The sequence below is a fragment of the Rhinatrema bivittatum genome, chromosome 4 (assembly GCF_901001135.1).
Source record: "Rhinatrema bivittatum chromosome 4, aRhiBiv1.1, whole genome shotgun sequence".
Lineage (NCBI taxonomy): Eukaryota > Metazoa > Chordata > Amphibia > Gymnophiona > Rhinatrematidae > Rhinatrema > Rhinatrema bivittatum.
Window position 1 is genome coordinate 262052096 of NC_042618.1, and position 24212 is coordinate 262076307.

Consider the following 24212-nt stretch of genomic DNA (forward strand, 5'->3'; position numbering starts at 1 on the left):
CCAATGCTCAAGTACCCAGATACTTCAGCCGCAAGCGAGATCCGTTCTCTCACGGGATCGACGCCCTGGTTCAGCCATGGCCTCCAGGGACCCTGCTATACGCTTTTCCTCCGTGGCCCCTGCTGGGCACCCTCATCCACAAGATTCAGAAGCACCGGGGCCTAGTTCTTCTGGTGGCACCAGACTGGCCAAGAAGACCCTGGTACGCGGACATGAGAAGACTACTGGCAGGGGAGCCCCTTCCCCTGCCTCCTCTCAGGGACCTGCTACGTCAGGGTCCCATCCTCCACGAGGATCCGGCTCAATTCTCTCTTACGGTCTGGCCATTGAGAGGGCTAGGCTGAAGAAAAGAGGTTACTCGGAGCCGGTGATAGATACACTCCTCCGAGCTCGCAAGTTTTCCATATCCCTCACCTACGTAAGGATCTGGAGAGTATTTGAAGCCTGGTGTGACACTCACGGCACCAATCCACATGCGACCACAATCCCTATTGTTCTGGATTTCCTGCAGGATGGGCTTCAGAAGGGTCTCCCTAAGCTCCATCAAGGTTCAGGTGGCTACGCTGTCTTGCTATGGTCCCAGGAGGGATGGCAAGACCATTGCCACGCACCCAGATGTTTCTCGCTTCCTGAAAGGAGTCAAGCACATTCGTCTGCCACTGAAGTGGCCAGTACCTTTGTGGAACCTCAACATAGTTTTGGATTTCCTCGCGGGATTTATTTTATTTATTTAACATTTTTCTATACTGAACTTCATGACAAGCTTCATATCAGGCCGGTTTACATAAAACTAGGGGTTAACTGAAACATAACCATATAACAGGAAGGCCGAAGCGCAGATACAAATAACAGGGAGATAGAACTTGGGGGCTAGAGTAGCCAGGAAATAAAGGACAGAATCAACTGGAGAATGAGAACATATGGATATACCGTGGCTGGGTCGGTCATTTAGTCTATTGGGCTAAATGAAAGAACTGTTACAATGTTAGGCTTAAGGGAAGGCTTGGATGAAAAGCCAAGTCTTGAGTTTTGATTCAGTCAAAAGGGGTCTGAAGGGATCCACCTTCAGACCCCTTCGGGGCCTGTCTCTCCGTTCTCTCACTTTGAAGATGGTGTTCTTGCTGGCTGTATGTTCAGCACGCCGCATTTCGGAACTACAAGCGCTGTCCTGCCGTGATCCCTTTCTTAGAATCACTCCAGAGGCTATCCATCTTCGCACGGTTCCATCCTTCTTGCCTAAGGTAGTCTCACAATTTCACCTCAACCAGACCATATCCTTGCCAACCACGGCTGGTTTGAAGAAATCAGAAGAAGGGCGTTTGTTACGCCATCTCGACATCGGCAGATTGCTGCCCAGATATCTGGAAATGACAGAAACAGTACGAAAGACGGACCATCTGTTCGTCCTTCACAGCGGCAAGAAACAAGGAGAAGCGGCCTCTCTGCCCACTATCGCCCGCTGGATTAAAGAAGTTATCAGAGCGGCCTACGTAGAGGCCGGGAAGTCACCACCTCTACAGGTCAAGGCTCATTCTACCAGAGCCCAAGCAGCATCTTGGGCAGAATCTTGGATGCTTTCACCCTCAGAAATATGTAAAGCGGCGACATGGTCCTCCCTCCATACCTTCTCCAGGTTTTATCGTCTAGATGTCCAGGCCAGGGAGGACACAGCATTTGCGAGGGCGGTCCTACGCGGTCTCAGGCAGCCTCCCGCCTAGTCCGGGAGTAAAGCTTTTGTACATCCCACTTGTTCTGAGTCCATCTGGCTACACGCTAGGAAATGTTGAGATTACTTACCTGATAATCTCATTTTCCTTAGTGTAGACAGATGGACTCAGCATCCCGCCCGGCTGCCGTTATACAGGGGTTTCACCGATTCAAGGTAAGCCTTATCACTTCTTACATGAGCGCGTCCACTCTGCCAGGTGTCGACGCTTTCCGGTTGGGAATGCTGGCGGTCTCTAGCTACTATCAATCGGTCAGGGGAATCCTGTTTTCACTATTTCATTGATCGTCAGTACACATATATCCATAACAGCTTTTGCAAGGAAGATTACTGAATTGTCTCACTTCCTGTGGGGGTATATGTACCCGTGCTGACGTCAGATCCGTCTCCAACTGCTAGCACGAGCACACTATACCCACTTGTTCTGAGTCCATCTGTCTACACTAAGGAAAATGAGATTATCAGGTAAGTAATCTCAACATTTATGGAGCAATTGGTTCAGGAACCGACGAGAGAGGGAGCAATTTTAGATCTAATTCTCAGTGGAGCACAGGACTTGGTGAGAGAGGTAACGGTGGTGGGGCCGCTTGGCAATAGTGATCATAATATGATCAAATTTGATTTAATGACTGGAAAAGGAACAGTGTGCAAATCCAAGGCTCTCGTGCTAAACTTTCAAAAGGGAAACTTTGATAAAATGAGAAAAATTGTTAGAAAAAAACTGAAAGGAGCAGCTACAAAAGTAAAAAAAAATGTCCAAGAGGTGTGGTCATTGTTAAAAAAATACCATTCTAGAAGCACAGTCCAGATGTATTCCACACATTAAGAAAGGTGGAAAGAAGGCAAATACCGGCATGGTTAAAAGGGGAGGTAAAAGAAGCTATTTTAGCCAAAAGATCTTCATTCAAAAATTGGAAGAAGGATCCAACAGAAGAAAGTAGGATAAAGCATAAACATTGGCAAGTTTGATAAGACAGGCTAAGAGAGAATTTGAAAAGAAGTTGGCTGTAGAGGCAAAAACTCACAGGAAAAACGTTTTTAAATATATCCGAAGCAGAAAGCCTGTGAGGGAGTCAGTTGGACCGTTAGATGATCGAGGGGTTAAAGGGGCACTTAGAGAAGGTAAGGCCATCGCGGAAAGATTAAATGATTTCTTTGCTTCGGTGTTTACTGAAGAGGATGTTGGGGAGGTACCTGTAATGGAGAAGGTTTTCATGGGTAATGATTCAGATGGACTGAATCAAATCACGGTGAACCTAGAAGATGTGGAAGGCCTGATTGACAAACTGAAGAGTAGTAAATCACCTGGACCGGATGGTATACACCCTAGAGTTCTGAAGGAACTAAAAAATGAAATTTCAGACCTATTAGTAAAAATTTGTAACTTATCATTAAAATCATCCATTGTACCTGAAGACTGGAGGATAGCAAATGTAACCCCAATATTTAAAAAGGGCTCCAGGGGCTATCCGGGAAACTACAGACCGGTTAGCCTGACTTCAGTGCCAGGAAAAATAGTGGAAAGTGTTCTAAACATCAAAATCACAGAACATATAGAAAGACATGGTTTAATGGAACAAAGTCAGCATGACTTTACCCTGGGCAAGTCTTGCCTCACAAATCTGCTTCACTTTTTTGAAGGAGTTAATAAACATGTGGATAAAGGTGAACCGGTAGATATATAGAATACTTGGATTTTCAGAAGGCGTTTGACAAAGTTCCTCATGAGATGCTTCTAGGAAAAGTAAAAAGTCATGGGATAGGTGGCGATGTCCTTTCATGGATTGCAAACTGGCTAAAAGACAGGAAACAGAGAGTAGGATTAAATGGGCAATTTTCTCAGTGGAAGGGAGTGGACAGTGGAGTGCCTCAGGGATCTGTATTGGGACCCTTACTGTTCAATATATTTATAAATGATCTGGGAAGAAATACGACGAGTGAGATAATCAAATTTGCAGATGACACAAAATTGTTCAGAGTAGTTAAATCACAAGCAGATTGTGATAAATTGCAGGAAGACCTTGTGAGACTCGAAAATTGGGCATCCAAATGGCAGATGAAATTTAATGTGGATAAGTGCAAGGTGATGCATATAGGGAAAAATAACCCATGCTATAATTACACAATGTTGTGTTCCATATTAGGTGCTACAACCCATGAAAGAGATCTAGGTGTCATAGTGGATAACACATTGAAATCGTCGGTGCAGTGTGCTGCGGCAATCAAAAAAGCAAACAGAATGTTGGGAATTATTAGAAAAGGAATGGTGAATAAAACGGAAAATGTCATAATGCCTCTGTATCGCTCCATGGTGAGACCACACCTTGAATACTGTGTACAATTCTGGTCGTTGCATCTCAAAAAAGATATAATTGCGATGGAGAAGGTACAGAGAAGGGCTACCAAAATGATAAGGGGAATGGAACAACTCCCCTATGAGGAAAGACTAAAGAGGTTAGGACTTTTCAGCTTGGAGAAGAGACGACTGAGGGGGGATATGATAGAGGTGTTTAAAATCATGAGAGGTCTAGAACGGGTAGATGTGAATCGGTTATTTACTCTTTCGGATAGTAGAAAGACTAGGGGGCACTCCATGAAGTTAGCATGGGGCACATTTAAAACTAATCGGAGAAAGTTCTTTTTTACTCAACGCACAATTAAACTCTGGAATTTGTTGCCAGAGAATGTGGTTAGTGCAGTTAGTATAGCTGTGTTTAAAAAAGGATTGGATAAGTTCTTGGAGGAGAAGTCCATTACCTGCTATTAAGTTCACTTAGAGAATAGCCACTGCCATTAGCAGTGGTTACATGGAATAGACTTAGTTTTTGGGTACTTGCCAGGTTCTTATGGCCTGGATTGGCCACTGTTGGAAACAGGATGCTGGGCTTGATGGACCCTTGGTCTGACCCAGTATGGCATTTTCTTATGTTCTTATGTTCTTTTAGAAAAGTTTTTAAATAAAATAAATAAAAATAAATGCAGGAGTCCTGACTTGTCGGGACACTGCATGACATAGAGGCCTTGGCTGGCGCAGTACAGGCACAAATTGAGATGTCAGGGCCTCTGCTTCTCCTCATTGATTAGCCTAGCTCTTCCGAGCTGCATGGGTTCCTTAGTGATAGAAGCAGTTTCAAGTTCCTCGACCGGAGGCGCTGCTTAGATAGTGGAGTCTTGTTCTCTCTCTCACTCTTGGATGCAGACATCAGTCTTGATGCAGAGAGTGATGAGCATATTCAGGGCTGTTGGTACATCTTTTCCCATAAGTCATCCTTAATGCGGTCAATTGGGCCTTGCCCAAAGATGCTCATTAAGCTCACCTTATTCCATCTGAGTTCAGAGACCAAGGTTCTAAATTGGATGGTGTAGGCACCAAAACTCTTGGTTTCCTGCTTTAGGTGAAACAATTCCACGGCTGCAGAGGAAGTGTTCAGGCTCATTGAAGATATGGCAGAATTGCTTGAGAAATTCTTCCAGGTTCCCCATGAGGGGTTCATTTCACTACCAGCGAGGAGATGCTCGGGCCGGACCAGCAAACAAGGACAAAATAAATGTTAACTTGCACCGGTCAGTTGGAAAGCTTGTTGCTTGAAGCTCAAAATGAATCGGGCACTATTTGATAAACCCATGGCAGGTCTTTGGGTTTCTATCATCCAAGAGAAGGGGTGCCACATGGGGCATAGGTGCTGGCACAGGTGAGGCCATTCCCGGAGGGACAAACTGTAGAGCTCGGGTATGGAGCCACTCCTTGGAGTAATCCGGTGAGTTGCAGCTGTACCGTGTGGGCTATTCCTGTAATGGCATGAAGAAATTATTAGATGGGCTTATTTTGTACCATCCTGCTTAAGTGCTATGAATAATGCTAAGTCAGACCATTGTTGGAGGACCTGTGCTCATTGAGGCACTTTATCATATTTTGTATGGTTGTCCAGTTATCAAGGATTATTGGGTGAAATGTGAGTAAAATAATATCTTCTATCTTGGAGCAGACTATGGATTTTCAGGAGAGGCACCATGTTCAATTGGCCATGAGGTTGATGGCATTTGGGAAGAGAATGCTTCTTTGAAGATGGGGTTTGCAAATTTCTCCCACTGGGCTCATAGATTTAACTTGAACTCCTATCAGCAAAAGTCAGGGGGAAGTATATAGTGATGTGGAAATTTTGGGAACCTGATATTCTTTTCTTTGGTTTGAAGATGTAAAAGGATGAATAATGAAACTGAGCTGAATGCTTCTTTTTGTTTTGGCTTTTTTTTTTAGGTACATCCTGTAATATTCACCTGAGCATTTTTGGTGGGAGATGAGGGAGGAAAAGAAAAAAAAATGAAATGAGCAAAATATGTTAACATGCAGGTTGAATGTTTCATGTCCTCTGTGATGTTCTAGTAAGTTTGACATCACAATATTAAAAAAAAAAAAAAAGTAATGTTCAGCTCTTCCATTTTCAAACCAATAATAGTTTCAGGATAGTATGGTAAGGTAGTATGGAGGATCATGTGTCCTCTCAGCTAGTGGCCTTTGTAGTTCAAGGATGTCTAGATAATCGGTAGATATGAAAGATAAGCATGTATATTTCTTATTTGTAACACTTATGAAGGTTGGGTTTTTTATATTGTAGACGAAGTAACCCGTGACTATACGTATGGGGTGTTGGATCCTTTAATCAGAAAATGTTTGCTCTTACCATGGAAGCCAGCTGATCTGAGTGATGTCAGTTATCATTTGCCTGAGCCACCTGAAACTCATTACCAGGTATACATTTAATGTACTTTTCATTTTTACTCTATTGTTTTATGGACATATCCAAAGTATGGATATTATACTTTATTCCTTATTTTAAAATGTTTAATTTTTATATATAAAAGTTTTTACCTGCTAGTGAAATATATAGCAATGCCATATTTCTTCAGGCTGTGGTTTAATGTTTAAAAGTGCACTGCAGAAGACTGAGAATATACAAATCAGAAGCAAGACTCTAGTCTTAAAAAAAAAAAAAAAAAAAATGTTGTCAAATTCATGATAACTTGTCATGAATGGTGAGCCCTTGGGACTGTGGCGCGGTTGACACACCCTACCTAGCAGGCAAACCCACTAGGCCTATGCCGACAGTAGGTGGACACACTCTAGGACTAGGACTAGACTTCACCACCTATACCGACCCCTTTCCCCTCAGGTTGAGCCTTTGGGTTCTGAGGCCGGAAGGACTTAAACAAGGTCCCAGAGAACAAGACATGATCAGGAATGGGGCAAGGATAGCAATACACGCTGCAAGGCAAGGAGGACCTGTTGCTGAGGCACCAGCCTGGAGTGTGGCTGGGGTTTAAATGCCCAGCCTGTGCTGGAAATCATCCTCTAGCTGTTTCCCAGCATGAGGCTCTTAAGTTCTGATGCGTGCTGTGCATGCACGTTAAGGGAGAGGTGAAGAGGAGCAGGCATAGTGACTCATGGTGTCGTCTCATAGCAGCATCCTGGTGTAAGTGGGACCAGCCATGGGACTTGACCCAAGGTTGGCCATTCATGACATAAATGTGGCAGCAAGACTGAAATTTCTCTGATATTTGTTGGGTCCTCCAGTAATAACATTATCTCTCAGGGCTGAAAATGCAGGATTATAAAAGAGGGTAAAGAATCTTTACTGTGGCCTATGGTTCACGTCCTTGATCAGGTATTCCATTCCTCACACCAGGCAGAGCTGACTATACTGCAGAGGGATTTCCAGTCATTGTGTAATAGCTTTTAGAGACCAGATGTAGGACCTACAATTGCAGGGTTTTGGAAGGTGAATGGTACCCTAGCTAAAGATTTTGTCACTACAATGACTGGGCTAATTTGCTAAGACATGGGATATAAAATAGTAAAATGCCAGGTGGTTTTCAATAAAGGCTAGAGTGTATCATAACCCAATAGAGCTGGAAGCCCAAAGGAGTAAGAGGAAATTGCCAGGGGAAAAAAGTGAATTTCTTGCCCAGTGATTGACTGCCATACATAGAAACTTGAACATATTTCTCAGTATAAAAATAAGTTGGACGTAAACATCTCTAAGTGGAAAAGTTTTCTGTGAAAAAGCACACTATTGTATGCATTATTGCAATGTTTAAAATCAGGCCCCCATATTGTACGACCATGGGAAGGGCTGCAAAATCCTGAATTTAACACTGAATTCCTGCAGAATCACTGTGGAATACCAGAATCTAGGTGGAACTGGAAGCGGCAGCCCAAGCATCTCTCTCCATCTCCATCCTGAGCTAATTCGCTATTTCTCCTGCCTCTCCCAGATGATCCAGGCTTGGTGCTTAGAGGAGTACAATAGTGACATGGCACCTCAGGTTGCATCCTCTTTCCCTGCTACCCAGGACCAGAATGTCATGGTTGGAACCATAGGATTCAAATACACTGGGTAGCAAAGGGAGAGGAAACTGCTGTTCTTTCATCCCAAAGCCTGGATTGGCCTTTGGGGGTGTGGGGTTGGATGAGAGGATCAGAATAGGATTTAGGGGGAATGTCAATGAATGAGGGGATCAAAGGGGATGTGTGTGGAGTATTGTGTTCAGTTCTGGAGCCTGTATTGCAAAAAGGATAGAGACAGGATGGAGGTGGTCCAGAGAAGAGCTGTGAAAATGTGTTGGGTCAGAAGACCTATGAGGAGAGGCTGAAGGATCTGGATATATGTATACCCTGGAAGAGAGGAGCTGTAGGGGAGATACAATACAGACTTTCAGATACCTAAAAGGTTTCAATGATAAATAGACTTTGAAACTTTTCAGTTGGAAAGAAAACAGTAGAACCTAGGGGTCACGAAATGAAACTCCAGGGGGGGACGACTCAGAGCCAATGTCAGGAAATATTCATGAAGAGGGTGGTGGAGGCTTAGAATGCCCTTCCAGAAGAAGTGGTGAAGAAGAAAACAGTCAAAGAATTCAAAGGAGCGTGGGATAAATGCAAGTTTGCTTACCGTAAACGGTGTTTCCGTAGATAGCAGGATGAATTAGCCATGCTGTCATGGGATCTGTCAATCAGGCCCGGGAGGTGGAGCTTGTCAAAGCAGAGATTAGATTTTTGCTCTCTGCGGCTGCGTGTGTGTTCCCGCACAGGAAAGTAACGGAATCTCCTCAGTCTGTGATTAAGCTGTAGTGTAGTCGAAGAGACGGCGACTGCCAGGGAGGAGGGTGGGTCAGCATGGCTAATTCATCCTGCTATCTACGGAAACACAGTTTACGTTAAGCAGACTTGCTTTTTCCCGTTGATAGCAGGGCTGAATTAGCCATGCTGTCATGGGAGTCCAAAGCTCCTGATCACGTTGTTTATGATATATGTTTGTACGTGATCATTGACAGTGTGGCAGTCACCAAATACAAGTGGATAGAGATTGCAGGATTGCGTGCCCTATCTTCACATCAGTGGCTGTTTGTTGATCAAGGCAGTAGTGAGATGTGAAGGTATGGAGCGATGACCATGTCACTCCCTTACAGATGTCTGTGGGTTGTACATTCTTAAGGTGTGCCAAGGAGGCTGCCACTGCTCTCACTTGGTGAGCTTTAGGATGAGAATGTAGCTGTAAATTCTGTTTATCGTAACAGAATTTGATGCATTGTGCTATCCAGCTAGAAAGAGTGCGTTTAGCCACTGGTAATCCAGGTGCCTTCGGGTCGAAAGAGACAAAAAGTTGAGAAATACGGGAGTCCGAGTTTGTCCTTTCTTTGTAGTATGCTAAAGCTCTTTTGCAATCTAGTGTGTGCAGTAACTTTTCCCTGTCATTTGCATGAGGTTTAGGGAAAAAGGCTGGTAGTTCTATGGTCTGATTGAGATGGAATTGAGAAACCACTTTTGGTAGGAAGGATGGATGAGTTCGGAGAACCACCTTTTGGTGATGAAATTGCAAGTATGGAGAATAATGGACCAAGGCTTGTAATTAACTGACTCTTCGTGCTGATGTTACTGCAACCAAGAATACCACCTTCCATGTGAGATATTTAATATGTGCCGAGTCAATGGGTTCAAACGGGGAAAACATAAGCTGTTCCAGAACTATGTTGAGGTTCCATGGAACTGGAGGCTTAGAGATCTGAGGACGAAGGTGAGTTAACCCCTTAATAAAACGAGATAGTAGGGGGTAGTTGAATATAGGAATATTGTTAACTGGTCTATGATATGCGCCTATGGTACTGAGATGAACTCTAATGGATGATGTTGCTAGACCAGATGCGTATAGTGTATGAAGATAATCTATGAGCAACTCAGGTGAGCAGTCCAATGGTGGTACACCTTTGGAAATGCTCCAGGTAGAGTAGCGTTTCCATTTCTAGCTATAATTTTTCCTCGTCGAGAGCTTCCTGGATTCTAACAAGATGAATTGTGCTGAAGTGGAAACTCCCTGTTCTGTTAAAAGGAGCCTCTCAATCTCCATGCTGTCAAGTGGAGAGATGAGTGTAATGGGGGTAGGAGCGACCCTTGATCTTGACAGAGAAGATCCTGGCAATTCGGTAACTGAATTGGGTCTGTGATGGACAGTTGGAGAAGGAAACTGTACCACGGTTGCCTTGGCCAGGCAGGGGCGATGAGTATCAGTTGAGCTTTGTCTGCTATGCACTTTTGAATTGTCCTTGATTTGAGTGGTATGGGAGGAAAGGCGTACAGGAGGCCTGTCGTCCACGGGATGAGGAAGGCATCTTGAGCGATCCTGAATTGGCTTGGTCTTATCGAGCAGAATTTGGGAACCTGAGCTTTGATCTCCGTTGCAAAGAGATCTATTGAAGGCATCCCCCCATTGCATGAAGATGTCTTGGGCTACTTCCGAATTGAGTGCCCATTCGTGAGGATGAAAGATGCGGCTTAGCCTGTCCACTCTTGTATTTGCCACGCCTGGCAGGTACGTTGCTTGCAGATGTATGCAATTTCGGTGAGCGTGTTCGAAGATTGTCAGGATTTCCTTGCAAAGGGACCATGAACCGGACCCTCCTTGTTTGTTGATGTAAAACATTGCCACTTGATTGTCCGTAAAGGTCATGACCCTGCGACTTTTCAGGTGGTCTTGAAACACTTGTAGTGCATTCCGAATTGCTCTGAGTTCTAATAAATTTATCTGCAGGTTTTGCTCCGAGATTGTCCATAAACCTTGCGTTTCATAAATCTCGAGATGTGCTCCCCATCCCTTGCGAGACGCATCTGTGGTTAATACTGCGTTGTGAGGAGGGGAACTGAACAGTGCTCCCTTGGACAGGGTGGAGTTTAGGAGCCACCATGTTATGTCCTTTCTCATCTCTGAGGTCAACCATAACTTCTGTGTCAACGGTTGTGAGTGTTGTTTCCATTGACGTTTTAGTCCCCATTGCAGGTGTCTCATGTGTAGCCTGGTATTGGGCACTGTAAAATTAGCCGCTGCCATGTGGCCTAGGACTACCAAAATTTGTCTCGCCAAAGGTGTCTGAGTATGGTTCAGCACATGGAGAAGTTGACGCAATTGTGTTACTCTCTCGGTTGGGAAGTATGCCCGGTTGCAAGTGGTGTCCAGGCATGCTCCTATGAATTGTAGTTGTGTTGGTTGTAGGTGTGATTTCTGAAAGTTGATCACTAATCCTAATTCCTGTAAGCAGTCTATCACCTGATGGAGGTGATCGATTATCAGCCAATCGTCCAGATACGGAAATATGGTTATACCTTGTTGTCTGAGATGAGCCACCATCACAACCATACATTTGATGAAAACCCTGGGTGCAGCCGATACTCCAAAGGGAAGAACTTTGTATTGATAGTGATGATGCTTGTAGCGGAAGCACAAGTATCGCTAAGAGGACGGATGGATTGGAATATGTGTGTAAGCATCCTTTAGATTGATGGAGCACATCCAATCGTTGGGTTGGATCAGAGGTAGGATCGACTTCGATACCATCTTGAATTTTTCTTTGGTCAGGAATTTGTTCAATTCCCATAGATCTAATATGGGGCGAAGGCCCCCCCGACTTTTTGGGTATGAGGAAGTATGGGGAATAAAATCCCTCTGGAAAATTCGTTGAATAGCCTTCTGTTTGTGAAGCAAAGCAATTTCCTCCCCCAGTTGTGGTTGGAAGCTTTGACTCTTTACAGTGGAAAGGTGAGGTAGTATGGGTTTTGTGGTGAATTGGAGTTGATAGCTGTGTCGTACTATCTCTAAAACCCATTGATCGGTTGTTATTCTCTCCCAGGCTGCTAGGCAAGAATGAATTCTGCCAGGTGGTGCTTGATGTAGTGGTGGTGGTGGCTGGGTTATTAAAAAAGATGGCGTTGATTTCATTGCAGCAGCCGGTTGTTGTGCCTGCTGTCTCTGGTTACGTGCTTTACCCCTACGTTGGTTCGGGGTGTGCTGTTACGGAGCAGGACGCTGGTAAGCAGGGTACGATTGTGTATGAAAGGACTGATAAGACCTGTAAGGCCTACAGGCATATGATTGCCGACGAGTAGATCCCACATAACGATGCGTGGTCAAGTAGTGAAGTTGTGATGTTAAGGATTGTACTGCTAGAGCTTCCTCTTTCAGTTTTCCCACTGTGTCCTGAAAACTTTCTCCGAAAAGGTTATCTCCTGTACACAGGAGGTTCGTTAGTTTCTCGTGTAAATCTTCACATATCGTACTGGAGCATAACCATGCCAGTCTTTTGGCTGCAATGGCTGTTGCCGACGCTCTGGAAGACGTTTTGTATGCTTCGTATATTGACCTCAAAAGGTGTCGAACACTCTGCCATGTCATGAAGAGGCGGAGGTATCTGATCTGCCGTCGAGGAAAGCATACCTTTTGTAGCTTGTATGCATTCATATAGATATTGCATCATGTAGAATTGATGGTGCATAATGCGGGCATTAAACATTGAGTTATGGTATATCTTTCTACCAAACTCATCCAAGTATTTATCTTTGCCCGGTGGATATGAGGAATGCGACTTTGTCTTCTTGAATCTTTGCATCGCCGACTCTACCACAATTGAAGCATGCGGTAATTGTGGTATGGAGTAAGGTGATGTTTTCCGCATACAAAATTTTATATCCGTCTTCCTGGAAACTGCTGAGAGCACGTAAGGTATTTCCCAGGATTTCTATAAAACTGCATGCAGGAGTTCTTGTGGTGGAAGAGATGTTGGTTCCCTTGGAGCATCGAAAATCTTTAGGAGACCAAAGGTTTCTGATCTAGGGTCTGTCTCTTTTTGGACCTCCTAGATGTAATATTGTACTCAATTTCTCTAAAAATTTTGGGTATGTAAGGTCTTCTGGAGGGGAATATGGTTCTTGAGGTTGCTCCTGCGGGTCTGATGGGAATCCCGTAGATGATGATGGGGATGTTTGTGGAGAAGGGGAATCTAGAGGTGTATCCTGTTTATGAAATGGTGAAGTTGATAGTCTTGTTATTGGGGATGCTGGAGGCTCCACGGACGGTTCTCTAGTATTATGTGTCTTATGTTCCGGGGAACTGACAGAGGTATCATTAGACATCTTGAAGGATGACTGAAGTGTTTCATAAAACCCAGCTAAGGATTGGGACAATTGCAAAAATGCCTCTTTTGTACGAGGGGGCATTATTGAATGACCGGCTGGAGTTTGTGAGTCACATGCTTTAGGTTGCATGGGAGAGTTTTGAGGCAATGCAGTGGAAAGTTTAGTCTTTCTCTTTCGTTCCGAGTATCATGCTCATGGAATCATCTGAGGCTGTAGAAGCATTAGAGGAAGTAACTTGTATTACGTCTCTATGTGATAAGGTGCTTGCACCATGTGTATGAGATGACATAGAAGTCGAAGGACTTACTTCCCATATTGCACTCGTCTTTGTCGTCTTTTTGTGGTGCGAGTAGGAATGTTTATGATAATGGTGTGACGACGAGCCTGTGTAACTTTATGTGAAGACGGCGAGCATCTCCTACATTTGAGAATTCCATCGAAGTAGATCTCGAAGAGCGAGAAGTACCCGAGCAAGGCGGGGTTATAGATGGAGAGGTGGAATGAGATATTCCTGAGGAATCACATCATCGTTTCAACCCATGCTGTCTTGGATGAGATGGGTGTTTTGAATGTTTCTGCGACTTGTGCGTCGATTTTTGACTTGTGCGCAGAACCATACTTGTGCGCATGTTTCCAGTTCCGTGCGTGCAAGTGTTATAGGCGCCGATGTATCCAGCGCCGTGCGCACAGATACGTCCTGCGCCGTGCGCGCAGGTGTCTTCGCCATGTGTGCATAGGTTTTGTGTGCCAATCCTGTCGTGGGTGCCGAAGTCATGGGCGCCAACAGTGTTTTATGCTCAGAAGTCATGTTAGGCGCCGAGATTTTTGGCGCCATTGACTCTATCGGGTCTGCCAACTCCGATGGCCTATGTCGACAGGCCAAGTCCTTACCTCCAAGCCTGGAGGATTGAGGATCCCACGAAGATGTCCCTTTTTGTGATGTAGCCGTTGCGATCGCGAGGCCAGGTGACAAATGAGCTTCTGATGGCTCTGATGAAGCAAAACGTTCCCGAAGCCTGTAGGCCCGTTGTTTCAGGGCTCTCAGGGTCATTCTTGAACAAAACTCACAATCTTGATGATTGTGATCTGGCCCCAGGCATCGGTAACATCGGTCATGGCCATCCGTGACAGACATTACCTTGCCGCAACCCCGATTTTGACATTTTAGAAAATTAAAATAACGCTGAGGAGAAATCAGTTCCGCGTGCGATCCCGCTCGCGGAAAGAACAGACTGAGGAGATTCCGTTACTTTCCTGCGTGGGAACACTCGCGCAGCCGCAGAGAGCAAAAATCTAATCTCTGCTTTGACAAGCTCCGCCTCCCGGGCTTGATTGACAGATACCATGACAGCCTGGCTAATTCAGCCCTGCTATTAACGGGAAAATGCTGTGGATCTCTACTGCTAGAGGACAGAAATGAGATAAGTTTGCAGTAGGGTAACTTGCTGGTACGGCGGCTACTTCCCTTAGCAGAAGGTATGGAGATCACTACCTTTCACCAATATGTTTGAAGCTTTTAATGCAACTGCAACATTGCTCCCCACTTAGATGTCAGGGGAAAAGAGGAACTTGATTCAGAAAAGAGAGCCCCGACTTCCATGGTCTGGGATACTGATACACAGACATAAGGGAAAAAGCACAGGACTGCTTCTATGGCCAAGTAATAAAGGAAACGAAGAAAGTGTACATGGGGGTAACTTGCTGGTACAGTGGCTATTACCCTTAACCAATAAGCCTGGATACTTTTGATGCAACTCCAAAACTGCTCTCTGCTTCAACAACAGGGGAAAAGGGGAATTGGATTCAGACAGCAACCAACAAGTACCCCAACTTTTACGGTCTGCAGAACTGATAAGCTTGGGCGTAATCTGCACAGAGCAGCAGTTACCACCCTTAACGGAATGCATGGGATTACTACCTTTAACCCAGTGGTTATCAACCTTTTTTTGGCCGGGGCATAGATGGTTCTCACATGAGTGACACATTGAACATGTGATTATCACGGGGCTATATGTAAACATACACTCTGCATCCACGGGAACCCCCTCGACCCCAAACAATGGGTCAGAACAGAACCAGGTCATTACCCATACAACTCACCATACAAAAAAGATGTTCTGGTGACAACTCAGTAAAAGCAAAACAAACTCCCTTTACTACTAGGTACAATAGCCTTCATTATGAAAAGACAGTAATTTACTACTAGTGCATATCCTATTGAGAAAACACAACAAATAAGATTGATACAAATGTCTACATGCTAGTAAAATACCTCACCTTGGTCACACACACAGCCGACCTTCACCAAGGACAGAAATATCACAAATTATAAATATGGAGACAGAAACTGGAATGGAAAGCCAAAAAAGCCACTCTGCATGCAGTGCAAACCTGGAGAAATGAAGAGAAATATAACACCTAATATACGGGCCGATGCAGTAAATTGCGCTCAGGCTGAGCGCACTGTTAACCCCCGTTTGGCAGTGCGTTTTCGATGCGCTATTTTTATCCTTTATACAGTAAGGGGTAATAGCGCGTGGAAAACGCGCGGCCAACCCCCGCTCCCCCCCCCCAAACTAATAGCGCCCGCAACATGCAAATGCATGTTGATGGGCCTATTGGTCATTCCCGCGTGAAACAGAAAGTAAAATGTGCAGCGAAGCCGCACATTTTACTTTCAGAAATTAGCGCCTGCCAGCACCGACCTACCACTTCTCTCCTGGGCAATAGCACTGGGAGACATCCTCTGTGCGAGAGGACAGTGCACTACCTGGAGAGCAGGTCCTTGCTACAGAATCCTTTCCTGCTGCACCAGGTTGATGCTGTCCGATCATGAGACCACCTTCCTCCAAGGCAGCACCAGGGCTGCCAGTCTGAAGTTGGGACTTGGCTACTATGTCCCTGAAGGTCTCATTTTATATACCTCTCTGGGGACTTCCAGTAAAGAGGGTGTTGTAGAGTGAGGACTTGACCTATTTGCTCATCTGCAGCTTCAACATAGAATTTACAAAGCTTTCCACGCCAATTGCCTAACCTCTTACAGGCCGATACAGCACAGTGCGCTCCGACAGAGCGCACTGTTAGCCGGCATTTGGACGCGTGTTTTCGACGCGCTAGCTTTACCACTTATTCAGTAAGGGGTAATAGCGCGTCCAAAACGCGCGTCCAACCTCCCTGAACCTAATAGCGCCCGCAACATGCAAATGCATGTTGATGGCCCTATTAGGTATTCCCGCGCGATTCAGCAAGTAAAATGTGCTGCCAAGCCGCACATTTTATTTTCAGAAATTAGCGCCTACCCAAAGGTAGGCGCTAATTTCTCCAGGCACCGGGAAAGTGCACAGAAAAGCAGTAAAAACTGCTTTTCTGTGCACCCTCCGACTTAATATCATGGCGATATTAAGTCGGAGATCCCGAAAGTTTAAAAAAGTAAAAAAAAATAAAAATAAAAAAAATTTGAAATCAGCTCGCGGGTTGAAAACCGGACGCTCAATTTTGCCAGCGTCTGGTTTCCGAACCCGTGGCTGTCAGCGGGCTTGAGAACAGACGCCGGCAAAATTGAGCGTTGGCTGTCAAACCCACTGACAGCCGCCGCTCCTGTCCGAAAAGAGGCGCTAGGGATGCGCTAGTGTCCCTAGCGCCTCTTTTTCTGCCGGGCCTAATTTAAATAAATTTATTTACTGTATCGCGCGCACAGGAGGAAGGGGGATTGCTTGCAACTTTCTCCTCGCTCTGTCACACACACACATGCTCTCTCACTTACATAGGTTCTCAATCATACAATTACACATACTCTCTCTTCTCTTATACACATGCTCTCACACATACAGGTTCTCAATCACAGACTTAAATTCATGCTGTCTCTCACACACAAAGGATCTCAATCACACACATACAGGCTTTCATCACTTACATGCTGTCTCACATACACACATGATCTCACACATGCTCGCTCACTCTCTCGCGCCCCCCCCTTCCCCCACCCCCACACCAAAGAACTAGCAGCAGCAGCCACCTCCTCCTCTTTCAGTCCTTGCATCCTCGAGAAAGAAGTCCCATTGGCCGCAGGGGCTGACATTACTCCCCTTTTTGCTCTGGGCCGCGCTGCTCTTATTCAGGTCAGTGCTGCACTCACTTTACTTAGCATGGTTTCTTCTTCCTATGTGTGCGGCCGCTGCACACCACTTCCTCTTTCAGGCCGCGAGGGGCGGGAAGAAGACACCATGCTGGTGCCGTTGACTCCAGCTCTCCAGCTGAGTTCCGCCAGGGATATCAGTATTGTAAGCCTGGGCAGAGGAGGAGTTCCCATTTCACTGGGGCAGGGGGAGCAGCTGGGTCAGCGGGGGACCGGGAAGTGTGGCGACACACCTGCGTGTGCTTGGTGACACACCGGTGTGTTGCAACACACCAGTTGAGAACCGCTGATGTAAAAGATGTGTGTTGCATGTGCTCGTTCTTTTTAAGCCACTCATGGTTTTTTTCTAAATTCCTTTTTTTTTTTTTTTCCATCTTCTAGGTGTTTTAGCATTTTTGGTAATTTTTGGTCATGAGTCTCCTCTTAAAAATAGTTTTGACAAGAAAGCTAAACAAATTGAGTGTGATTTAGCTTTGCAAGTTTTCACAGTGTCTGTCAAACCCAGCATCAAAAGGTACCCTCACTGTGCCTACTAAATGACCTTGTCCCAGACTAACACAACCAATATATCAGTTGTTTAGGCTCATCCTATGATGTTAAAAATTGTGCCACCCACTCGTGGATATCAAGAACTATAAAAATCCAGAGGCTACAAACTGAAAGAATTGCTTGGGTTTGCACAATCCTGTGCTTCAAAAGAGAGAAAACCATTAGCTGAGGAACAAGTGCCTAAAGCAAAGAGAGGAGAGTCCTCTCAAATTGAGCTCTATGATTGGAAAAGTGTCTGTATAGGGACCATTCCCCCTCCTGTAAAGAGAGAGAAAATGTGCTTTCCAATGCCAAAAACTTGGACTCCAAAGCCTGCCAACACCAGAAGACCATCAGCAAAGAATTGAATGCTATTGATGCCATCATTCTTTGAAACAGGTTATCTTTGGTGCTGATAAGAAGACATCATCACCTGTCATCAAACTAAATTGTTACGTTGATTTTACTTCTGCTTAGCAAACTATACTGACTCCCCCCCCCCCCCCCCCCCCGAATCTGATTATTCTTACACTGAGATTACGCCTTCCAAGCAGGAGCATCATCCCATTGTAAGAAAGATGTAAAGTGACTTTGTCAAGAACTATTTCACTAATATACTAGATTCTCCTCTCTTTCTTCCAACTTACTCTGTCACGAATATTGAAGTCTTTTGCCAAAATCGGAGGATTAGTCATCAAGAAATTTTATCACTTTTACAGCTTAAATCTCAAGGCTCACCTTCTTCTAAGGATAGAAGAACCTCAGAGATTTGGGAAGACGGCCGAAGGTGCAGGGTGAAAATCTTTTCTGTGGTTGTACTCAATATGGCTGAAGGCACTAGTAAATAAGACTAGGCATACTAGATGGGTTTTCCAAACAGTGTTTACTATGTGACTTCTTCAATAGTTACAAGCTGGCTTCATTAACATTTTCTCACTATTACATCCATGTTCAGTGTAAATCAAAATTCATTTCAGTCTGTGTAAGTGTCCCCCTCAGTGTTGCATGCCTTTGGATATTCTGGAAAGACTTTCAGAATGGAATAGGGTCTGTTATCTGAAAAATGGCTGCTTTTTCTTTTTTTACCAAAAGTGGAAAAATACCTGAGGCCACACATGTTATTCAAAAACTCCAGTCCTTTTCACTTCTTTCTCTTCCAGGGATAGAGACCCCTTTAGGGGTCTACAGATGAATATCTTTACAGTTCTCTAGCTCTGTTCTCAGATCTTAACTGGATCTTTCTGGCCAAAAGTTTCAATACTAGGGGCAACAACTCCTCTTTCCTACTTGTAGACAGAAAACTTCCTTCTAAAACCAAAAGACATATAAAAAAAACTACATAAGCATTAGAAAAAACGTTACCACATTGCACATCTGCATTTGAATTGGGAAAGATAGGGTTTCTCTCTTCATAGCCTTTTCCAGTGAAGGGTACTTTCCTCCTTGATCAGGACCAGGGGAACCAAGAAAAATCTGAAGAATAAAAGTCCAAAGATCCTTTAAAACAATACAAAACACTGAAATGCACATAACGTGGACCAAAAAAGTGCCGAACAGGATTAGGGGAACAAAGAAAATGGAACCATCTCCTTCAAAAGCTAAACCAAACAGCTGCACTGCTTCCCCTTAAACATGCAGATCTTGAATACCACCTGCTCTTGAGCAGGCAGGAGCCCACCACTGCAGCAGCCTCACAAGGATGTGCTGTAGCAAAATGGTATGCTCAAACTCCTACTTCTTTCACAAATCCTAGATTAGGGCCCAGTCCTAGTGGAGATCCCAAGATAGTCTCTGCATAGAGTACTTCAAGAGCTACAAACCAGAATGTGGCAGACACCCTTGTCAGTCACCAGTAGCTAGAAAGCTAAATCTTAAATATAAGATCCAGCCATGTCTAACACAGAAAAATGTTCAAATCCTTCATGAATCTGTAGTTGTGGAGTCAGCAAAGAAAAGGGCAAAAAAATCCAAACATTCTGGCATGCTAAACTGTTGGACTCTCTAGCAATAGAGGGGTATATCAATCGGCTATGTTAGCTTCTAAAATTGAAGCATATCCACTTTACATGGGGGCCTAAGGGGGGATACTGTTGGGTTAACAGCTTGCGGGAGGCACCACCAAGCTGTGCTACTCATCCCGACACCAGGCCTCGCTCTTCTTTGTCATGTGGCAGGATGTCACTGCAACTCTCACATCCCCATGGCCTCCTTAACCGAGCGCACGATGGCCCAGCCTTTAAAGGTCCTATGGGAAAAGGCTGCAGTGCCAGATGCCAGCAGCCTGGGTCCTGTTTAAGGACTTCACCGACTACCTTGCCTTGCCTCAGGAACAGGTCCAGCTGCGCAGCGTAGTGTGTTGCTTCCCTGCTTGTTCCAGTCCTCACTCCTGCTTTTTGCAGTCCTCACTTCTGTTTGTTCTAGTCTTCGTCCCAGCTTGGCTCAGTCTTCACTCCTCTCTGTTCCAGACTTCTTTTGCCCAGTTTGTTCCAACCTCCTTGACCACTGCCCGCTTCTGACCTTTGCCTGAATTCTGGACATGCTTGACCGCTGCCTGCCTCTGACCTCTGCCTGGATTCTGGACATGCTTGACTGCTGCCTGCCTCTGACATCTGCCTGGATCCTCAACACTTCTGACCTCCACCTACCTATGACCCTAGCCCGGCCTTGGATCTTCCCTTTTGTCATCAGCAGAGTCCACACCTAAGTCCTGGTGGCACCGGCACCCAAAGGCTCAACCCAAGGGGAATGTGGGCTAGTATAGGTTTCTACTTCGCCTGGGTCCATGCCCGATGCCAAGACCCTGCAGGTAGAACCAATTTTGCCTTGGCCCAAGGGTTCACAGACACAACATCCCCGTTTCTGCATGTGTACGTTTTGTGTTTTTTTTGTTTTGTTTTTGTTACCTCCTAAATGTCTGCACATTATTCCATGCATACTTTTAGCCACATTGAGAGGATGTCTTCCTGGAGATATGTTTGGATTGGAGGAGGAAAAGTATGCACACATTGCATTTTCAAATCTATGCATGGAATGTTGCAACAAAATTTTATCTACACAAAAAGAAGTTCCATATGTGCTTACACCTGTGTCAATTTTCGAAGGGAAATTATACATGTACTTCTTGAAAACTGGTGGAAAGTTTCCAAGTAAAGTACTCATGGGCCTTCCACCACCAATGTGAGCTGTTTGAAAATTGCCACTGTGGTGCTTACAAGGAATCTGTGGTTTGTTTGTTTTTTTCTTTTTCAGGCTATTATAGCTGAAAATAAGGAAACCCTGCCTGTATCTATTAAACCCCCAGCCTATCCCAAGAATAAGATTTTCAAGTATGTATTTACACATTTCTTAGTAATATAGTCCAGTGAAAGTCCAAGAAAGATCAAATGTAAATGCATTTTTTCAGGCTATTGTAGGGTGAACCAGCAATCAAATGTTTTTAGATGAAAACGAATGCAGAAAGTACGTGCAAAGCTTTACTGAAATATATCCAAAATGGCAGACTCATGTAGTGGTCTGTCATTTATAATAATGGACTTAACTTGAAGTTGATTATTTCTCTAAGAGAGATTGCCTTCTCCAGGGATGGACAACTGAAATGTGGTTTGCAACACCAAACATGTCTAAGATAGAATGTGATTCAAGATAAGTACTGGAATATTGAATTTTTCCATTGATTGCCACATTTTAAAATGATGTTTAGGGAGGTAGCTAGATGGTCTATATGAAAATTACCCACCCTGAATGCTGATAAAAGTACTTGTGGGGGACACCAATGCATGCAAGTTGTTGGATCAAAGGCAGGGTTGGCATTTTCAAAACTATACATAATTTACACACATAGTTTACCTCATATTTTCAAAGCAAACTTGTGCATAAGTTCATTTTGAAAATACTTGGGTAAGAGCCCTTTACCATGTACAAAATTGCACTTGCTTTTCACAGAGCATAACTTGTACAGGTTAACTTAATGTGTACTTTTGAAAATAAAAAAGTATAGCACAAGTCCCAGCTCTACCCCCCTGAAATTACCTATGTGCATATAAGTATGTGCAAAATCAAATAATAATCATATGTTTATGCACACAGCCCTGGGCTAACTTATAATAGTTTTATATATATATATGCATAAAACTGGGTTTTACATGTATCAGGGGCTTTGAAAATTCACCTGCATATGTGCATTTGAAAAACTAAAATTATAGTAGTAACAGCTCAAAAGCTTAATCAGGTTGTAAAATGATTGCTTTAAAATATAATCTACAGTACTTTTGAATAGCAAACAGCTTTCTAAATCCTCATAAGCTCAATATATAAATAAACTGTATCTCTGAAAGAAAGGTGAATTACTAGGCATGTTGATAGGGTGACTACATTGCTTGGTTTCAATAACATTTTTTTTACCTAGAACTTTCCAAGAAATGATTAAAATTGGCATTATTTAAATTCCAATTGTTTAGAAAAGCACACAGTTTGAAAAACTGATTATTATAATTGTGAGACCATCTTAAATATATAGAGCTTGCAAAATATCATTTGAGTGATTAACGATGAAAGTGTCTTAAACTAGTACAATATTGTTTTCAAACTTTTTGTTGCATATAAAATCAAAAGATTTAGTTCAATGACACTTATCTTATGTATCATCAATTTGATAAATCCCATAAGTGCCAACCCACACAAATCGTCGGGCAATTTCTGGCAGTTTACATTGATTTTTCACTGTGAATGAACACATTTAAAACCACATAAACAGTCATTTAAACAAACAGCATTGTCATCTTTAAATATAAAATAATCATCCATTTCAGAAGATTTTCTCTTCACTAAAGACATATTTTCAAGAAATATCTTGTGGTTTGTTTTTAGTGTGCATCTCCTGGATCAGCCATTTTGATCCCAGGCACCAGTTTGCTGTTCTGTTATACCAATGGTTTCTGCACATGTAATTCGTTGTTTTAAATGTAAACCGGAGTGAAGGCCTCTAGCTAAACTTCGGTATATAAAAATATTCAGCTAATGAATAGACAGACAACTAATCACCTCACATCGTCGTGCTACAATTGACCAACCACTATCAAAGAATGGTTTCTAGTAAACAATTCAGCATAGTATAATGTTGAAACAACCAACCAAAAAAATGGTGGTTAAAACCACCAATCCAAAGGAAATTAAGGAAACATGGACAAGTCATCATTCCTGGATTTATAATAAAGAATTCCATTCAATATCATTATTCAGGCCCATTGGATGAATGGTATTGACTGAAAATCCAATGCTGCTCTTTGAAATTTAGAACAGATTGAATGCCTCCTCGCCCCCCTCCCTTCTACTTTGCAAAGTTACAAACTCAATAATAGTCCATGAGAGGTCCTCAAAAGCATGTTGAAAAATGCTTGACCATTGGTGCATCTATATTTAAGTATTGAATCTACTCTGATATTCTTGTAACCACATCCTTATAGGTCTCATAGTTTATACAACATAAAGCATTGGACATTGTATTATGTACACAACATTGCTTGAATTACAATCAGTATATTCCTTGTGTTTGTGAACAATGTTTGTTATTGGATGTTCCGAAACAGCACCCTGAATGGTGTTAACACACATGTCACAACTATGACAAGGCAAATGTCCCACAGGTCTTGCTGAGATAGTAGTTGGTTGAGTATTATGCATTGACGCCCTCACCACCCAGTTTTAATGTTTGGATCCCGTTTATAGGAAATCCAATGATTCTTTCGAGAATATTGGATGAAATTGAAAGACTTATCAGTAGTGCTTAATACTTTTGTGATATGAGGGCAGCTTTATCGGAGTATTGTATTGCACAAGTGTTTTGAGAATAGTCTTTTTTATTAAGATATTCAGAAAGTGCTTTCCCATCAGAAAAGAGAGCCCTCCCTTTGTCCATGTAATAGCCAGTGGATATCCCCTTTCAAAAAAAGGTAAAGCTAGTTGGTAGACTTGTACTTTAAAATCTTGAAAAGATGAACAAATCCTTCTAATCCTAAAAAACTGGCTGACTGGAAGACTGGCCTTAAAAGCCTTCAGGTGAAAACTGAGATACATTGTTTTGGTCAAGCTCTTTAAGAAAATTAGGATAATCTTCATTGTCTTTTTTTCAATATTAATGTCCAAGAATGAAATATGGAATAAATCTGATGCCATAGTAAATTTAAAAAAAAAATCACAATTGTTGATCTATTTAAACAAAAAAAAAAAATCCGAATGAGAGGAATTCCATAAGAAAAAAAGGTCATTGATGTAACAAACCCAAAATGAGATGTTTAAAAAGAATGGTAAGGGATAAACTAATTTTTCTTCCAAAACTTTTATAACCAAGTTGGCCACCGATGAACCCA

At 43.4% G+C, this 24212-nt stretch overlaps 1 protein-coding gene across 1 annotated transcript in view; it reads left to right on the forward strand.

Annotated features, from left to right (window-relative positions):
- The window catches only part of TTLL12 (tubulin tyrosine ligase like 12), a 335487-nt gene that overhangs the window by 130636 nt on the left and 180639 nt on the right, over positions 1 to 24212 (forward strand). The window contains exons 5-6 of the mRNA XM_029600086.1: positions 6343 to 6476; positions 21097 to 21173. Of these exons, the coding sequence (XP_029455946.1) occupies positions 6343 to 6476; positions 21097 to 21173 (211 nt within the window). The remainder of the gene's footprint in view (positions 1 to 6342; positions 6477 to 21096; positions 21174 to 24212) is intronic.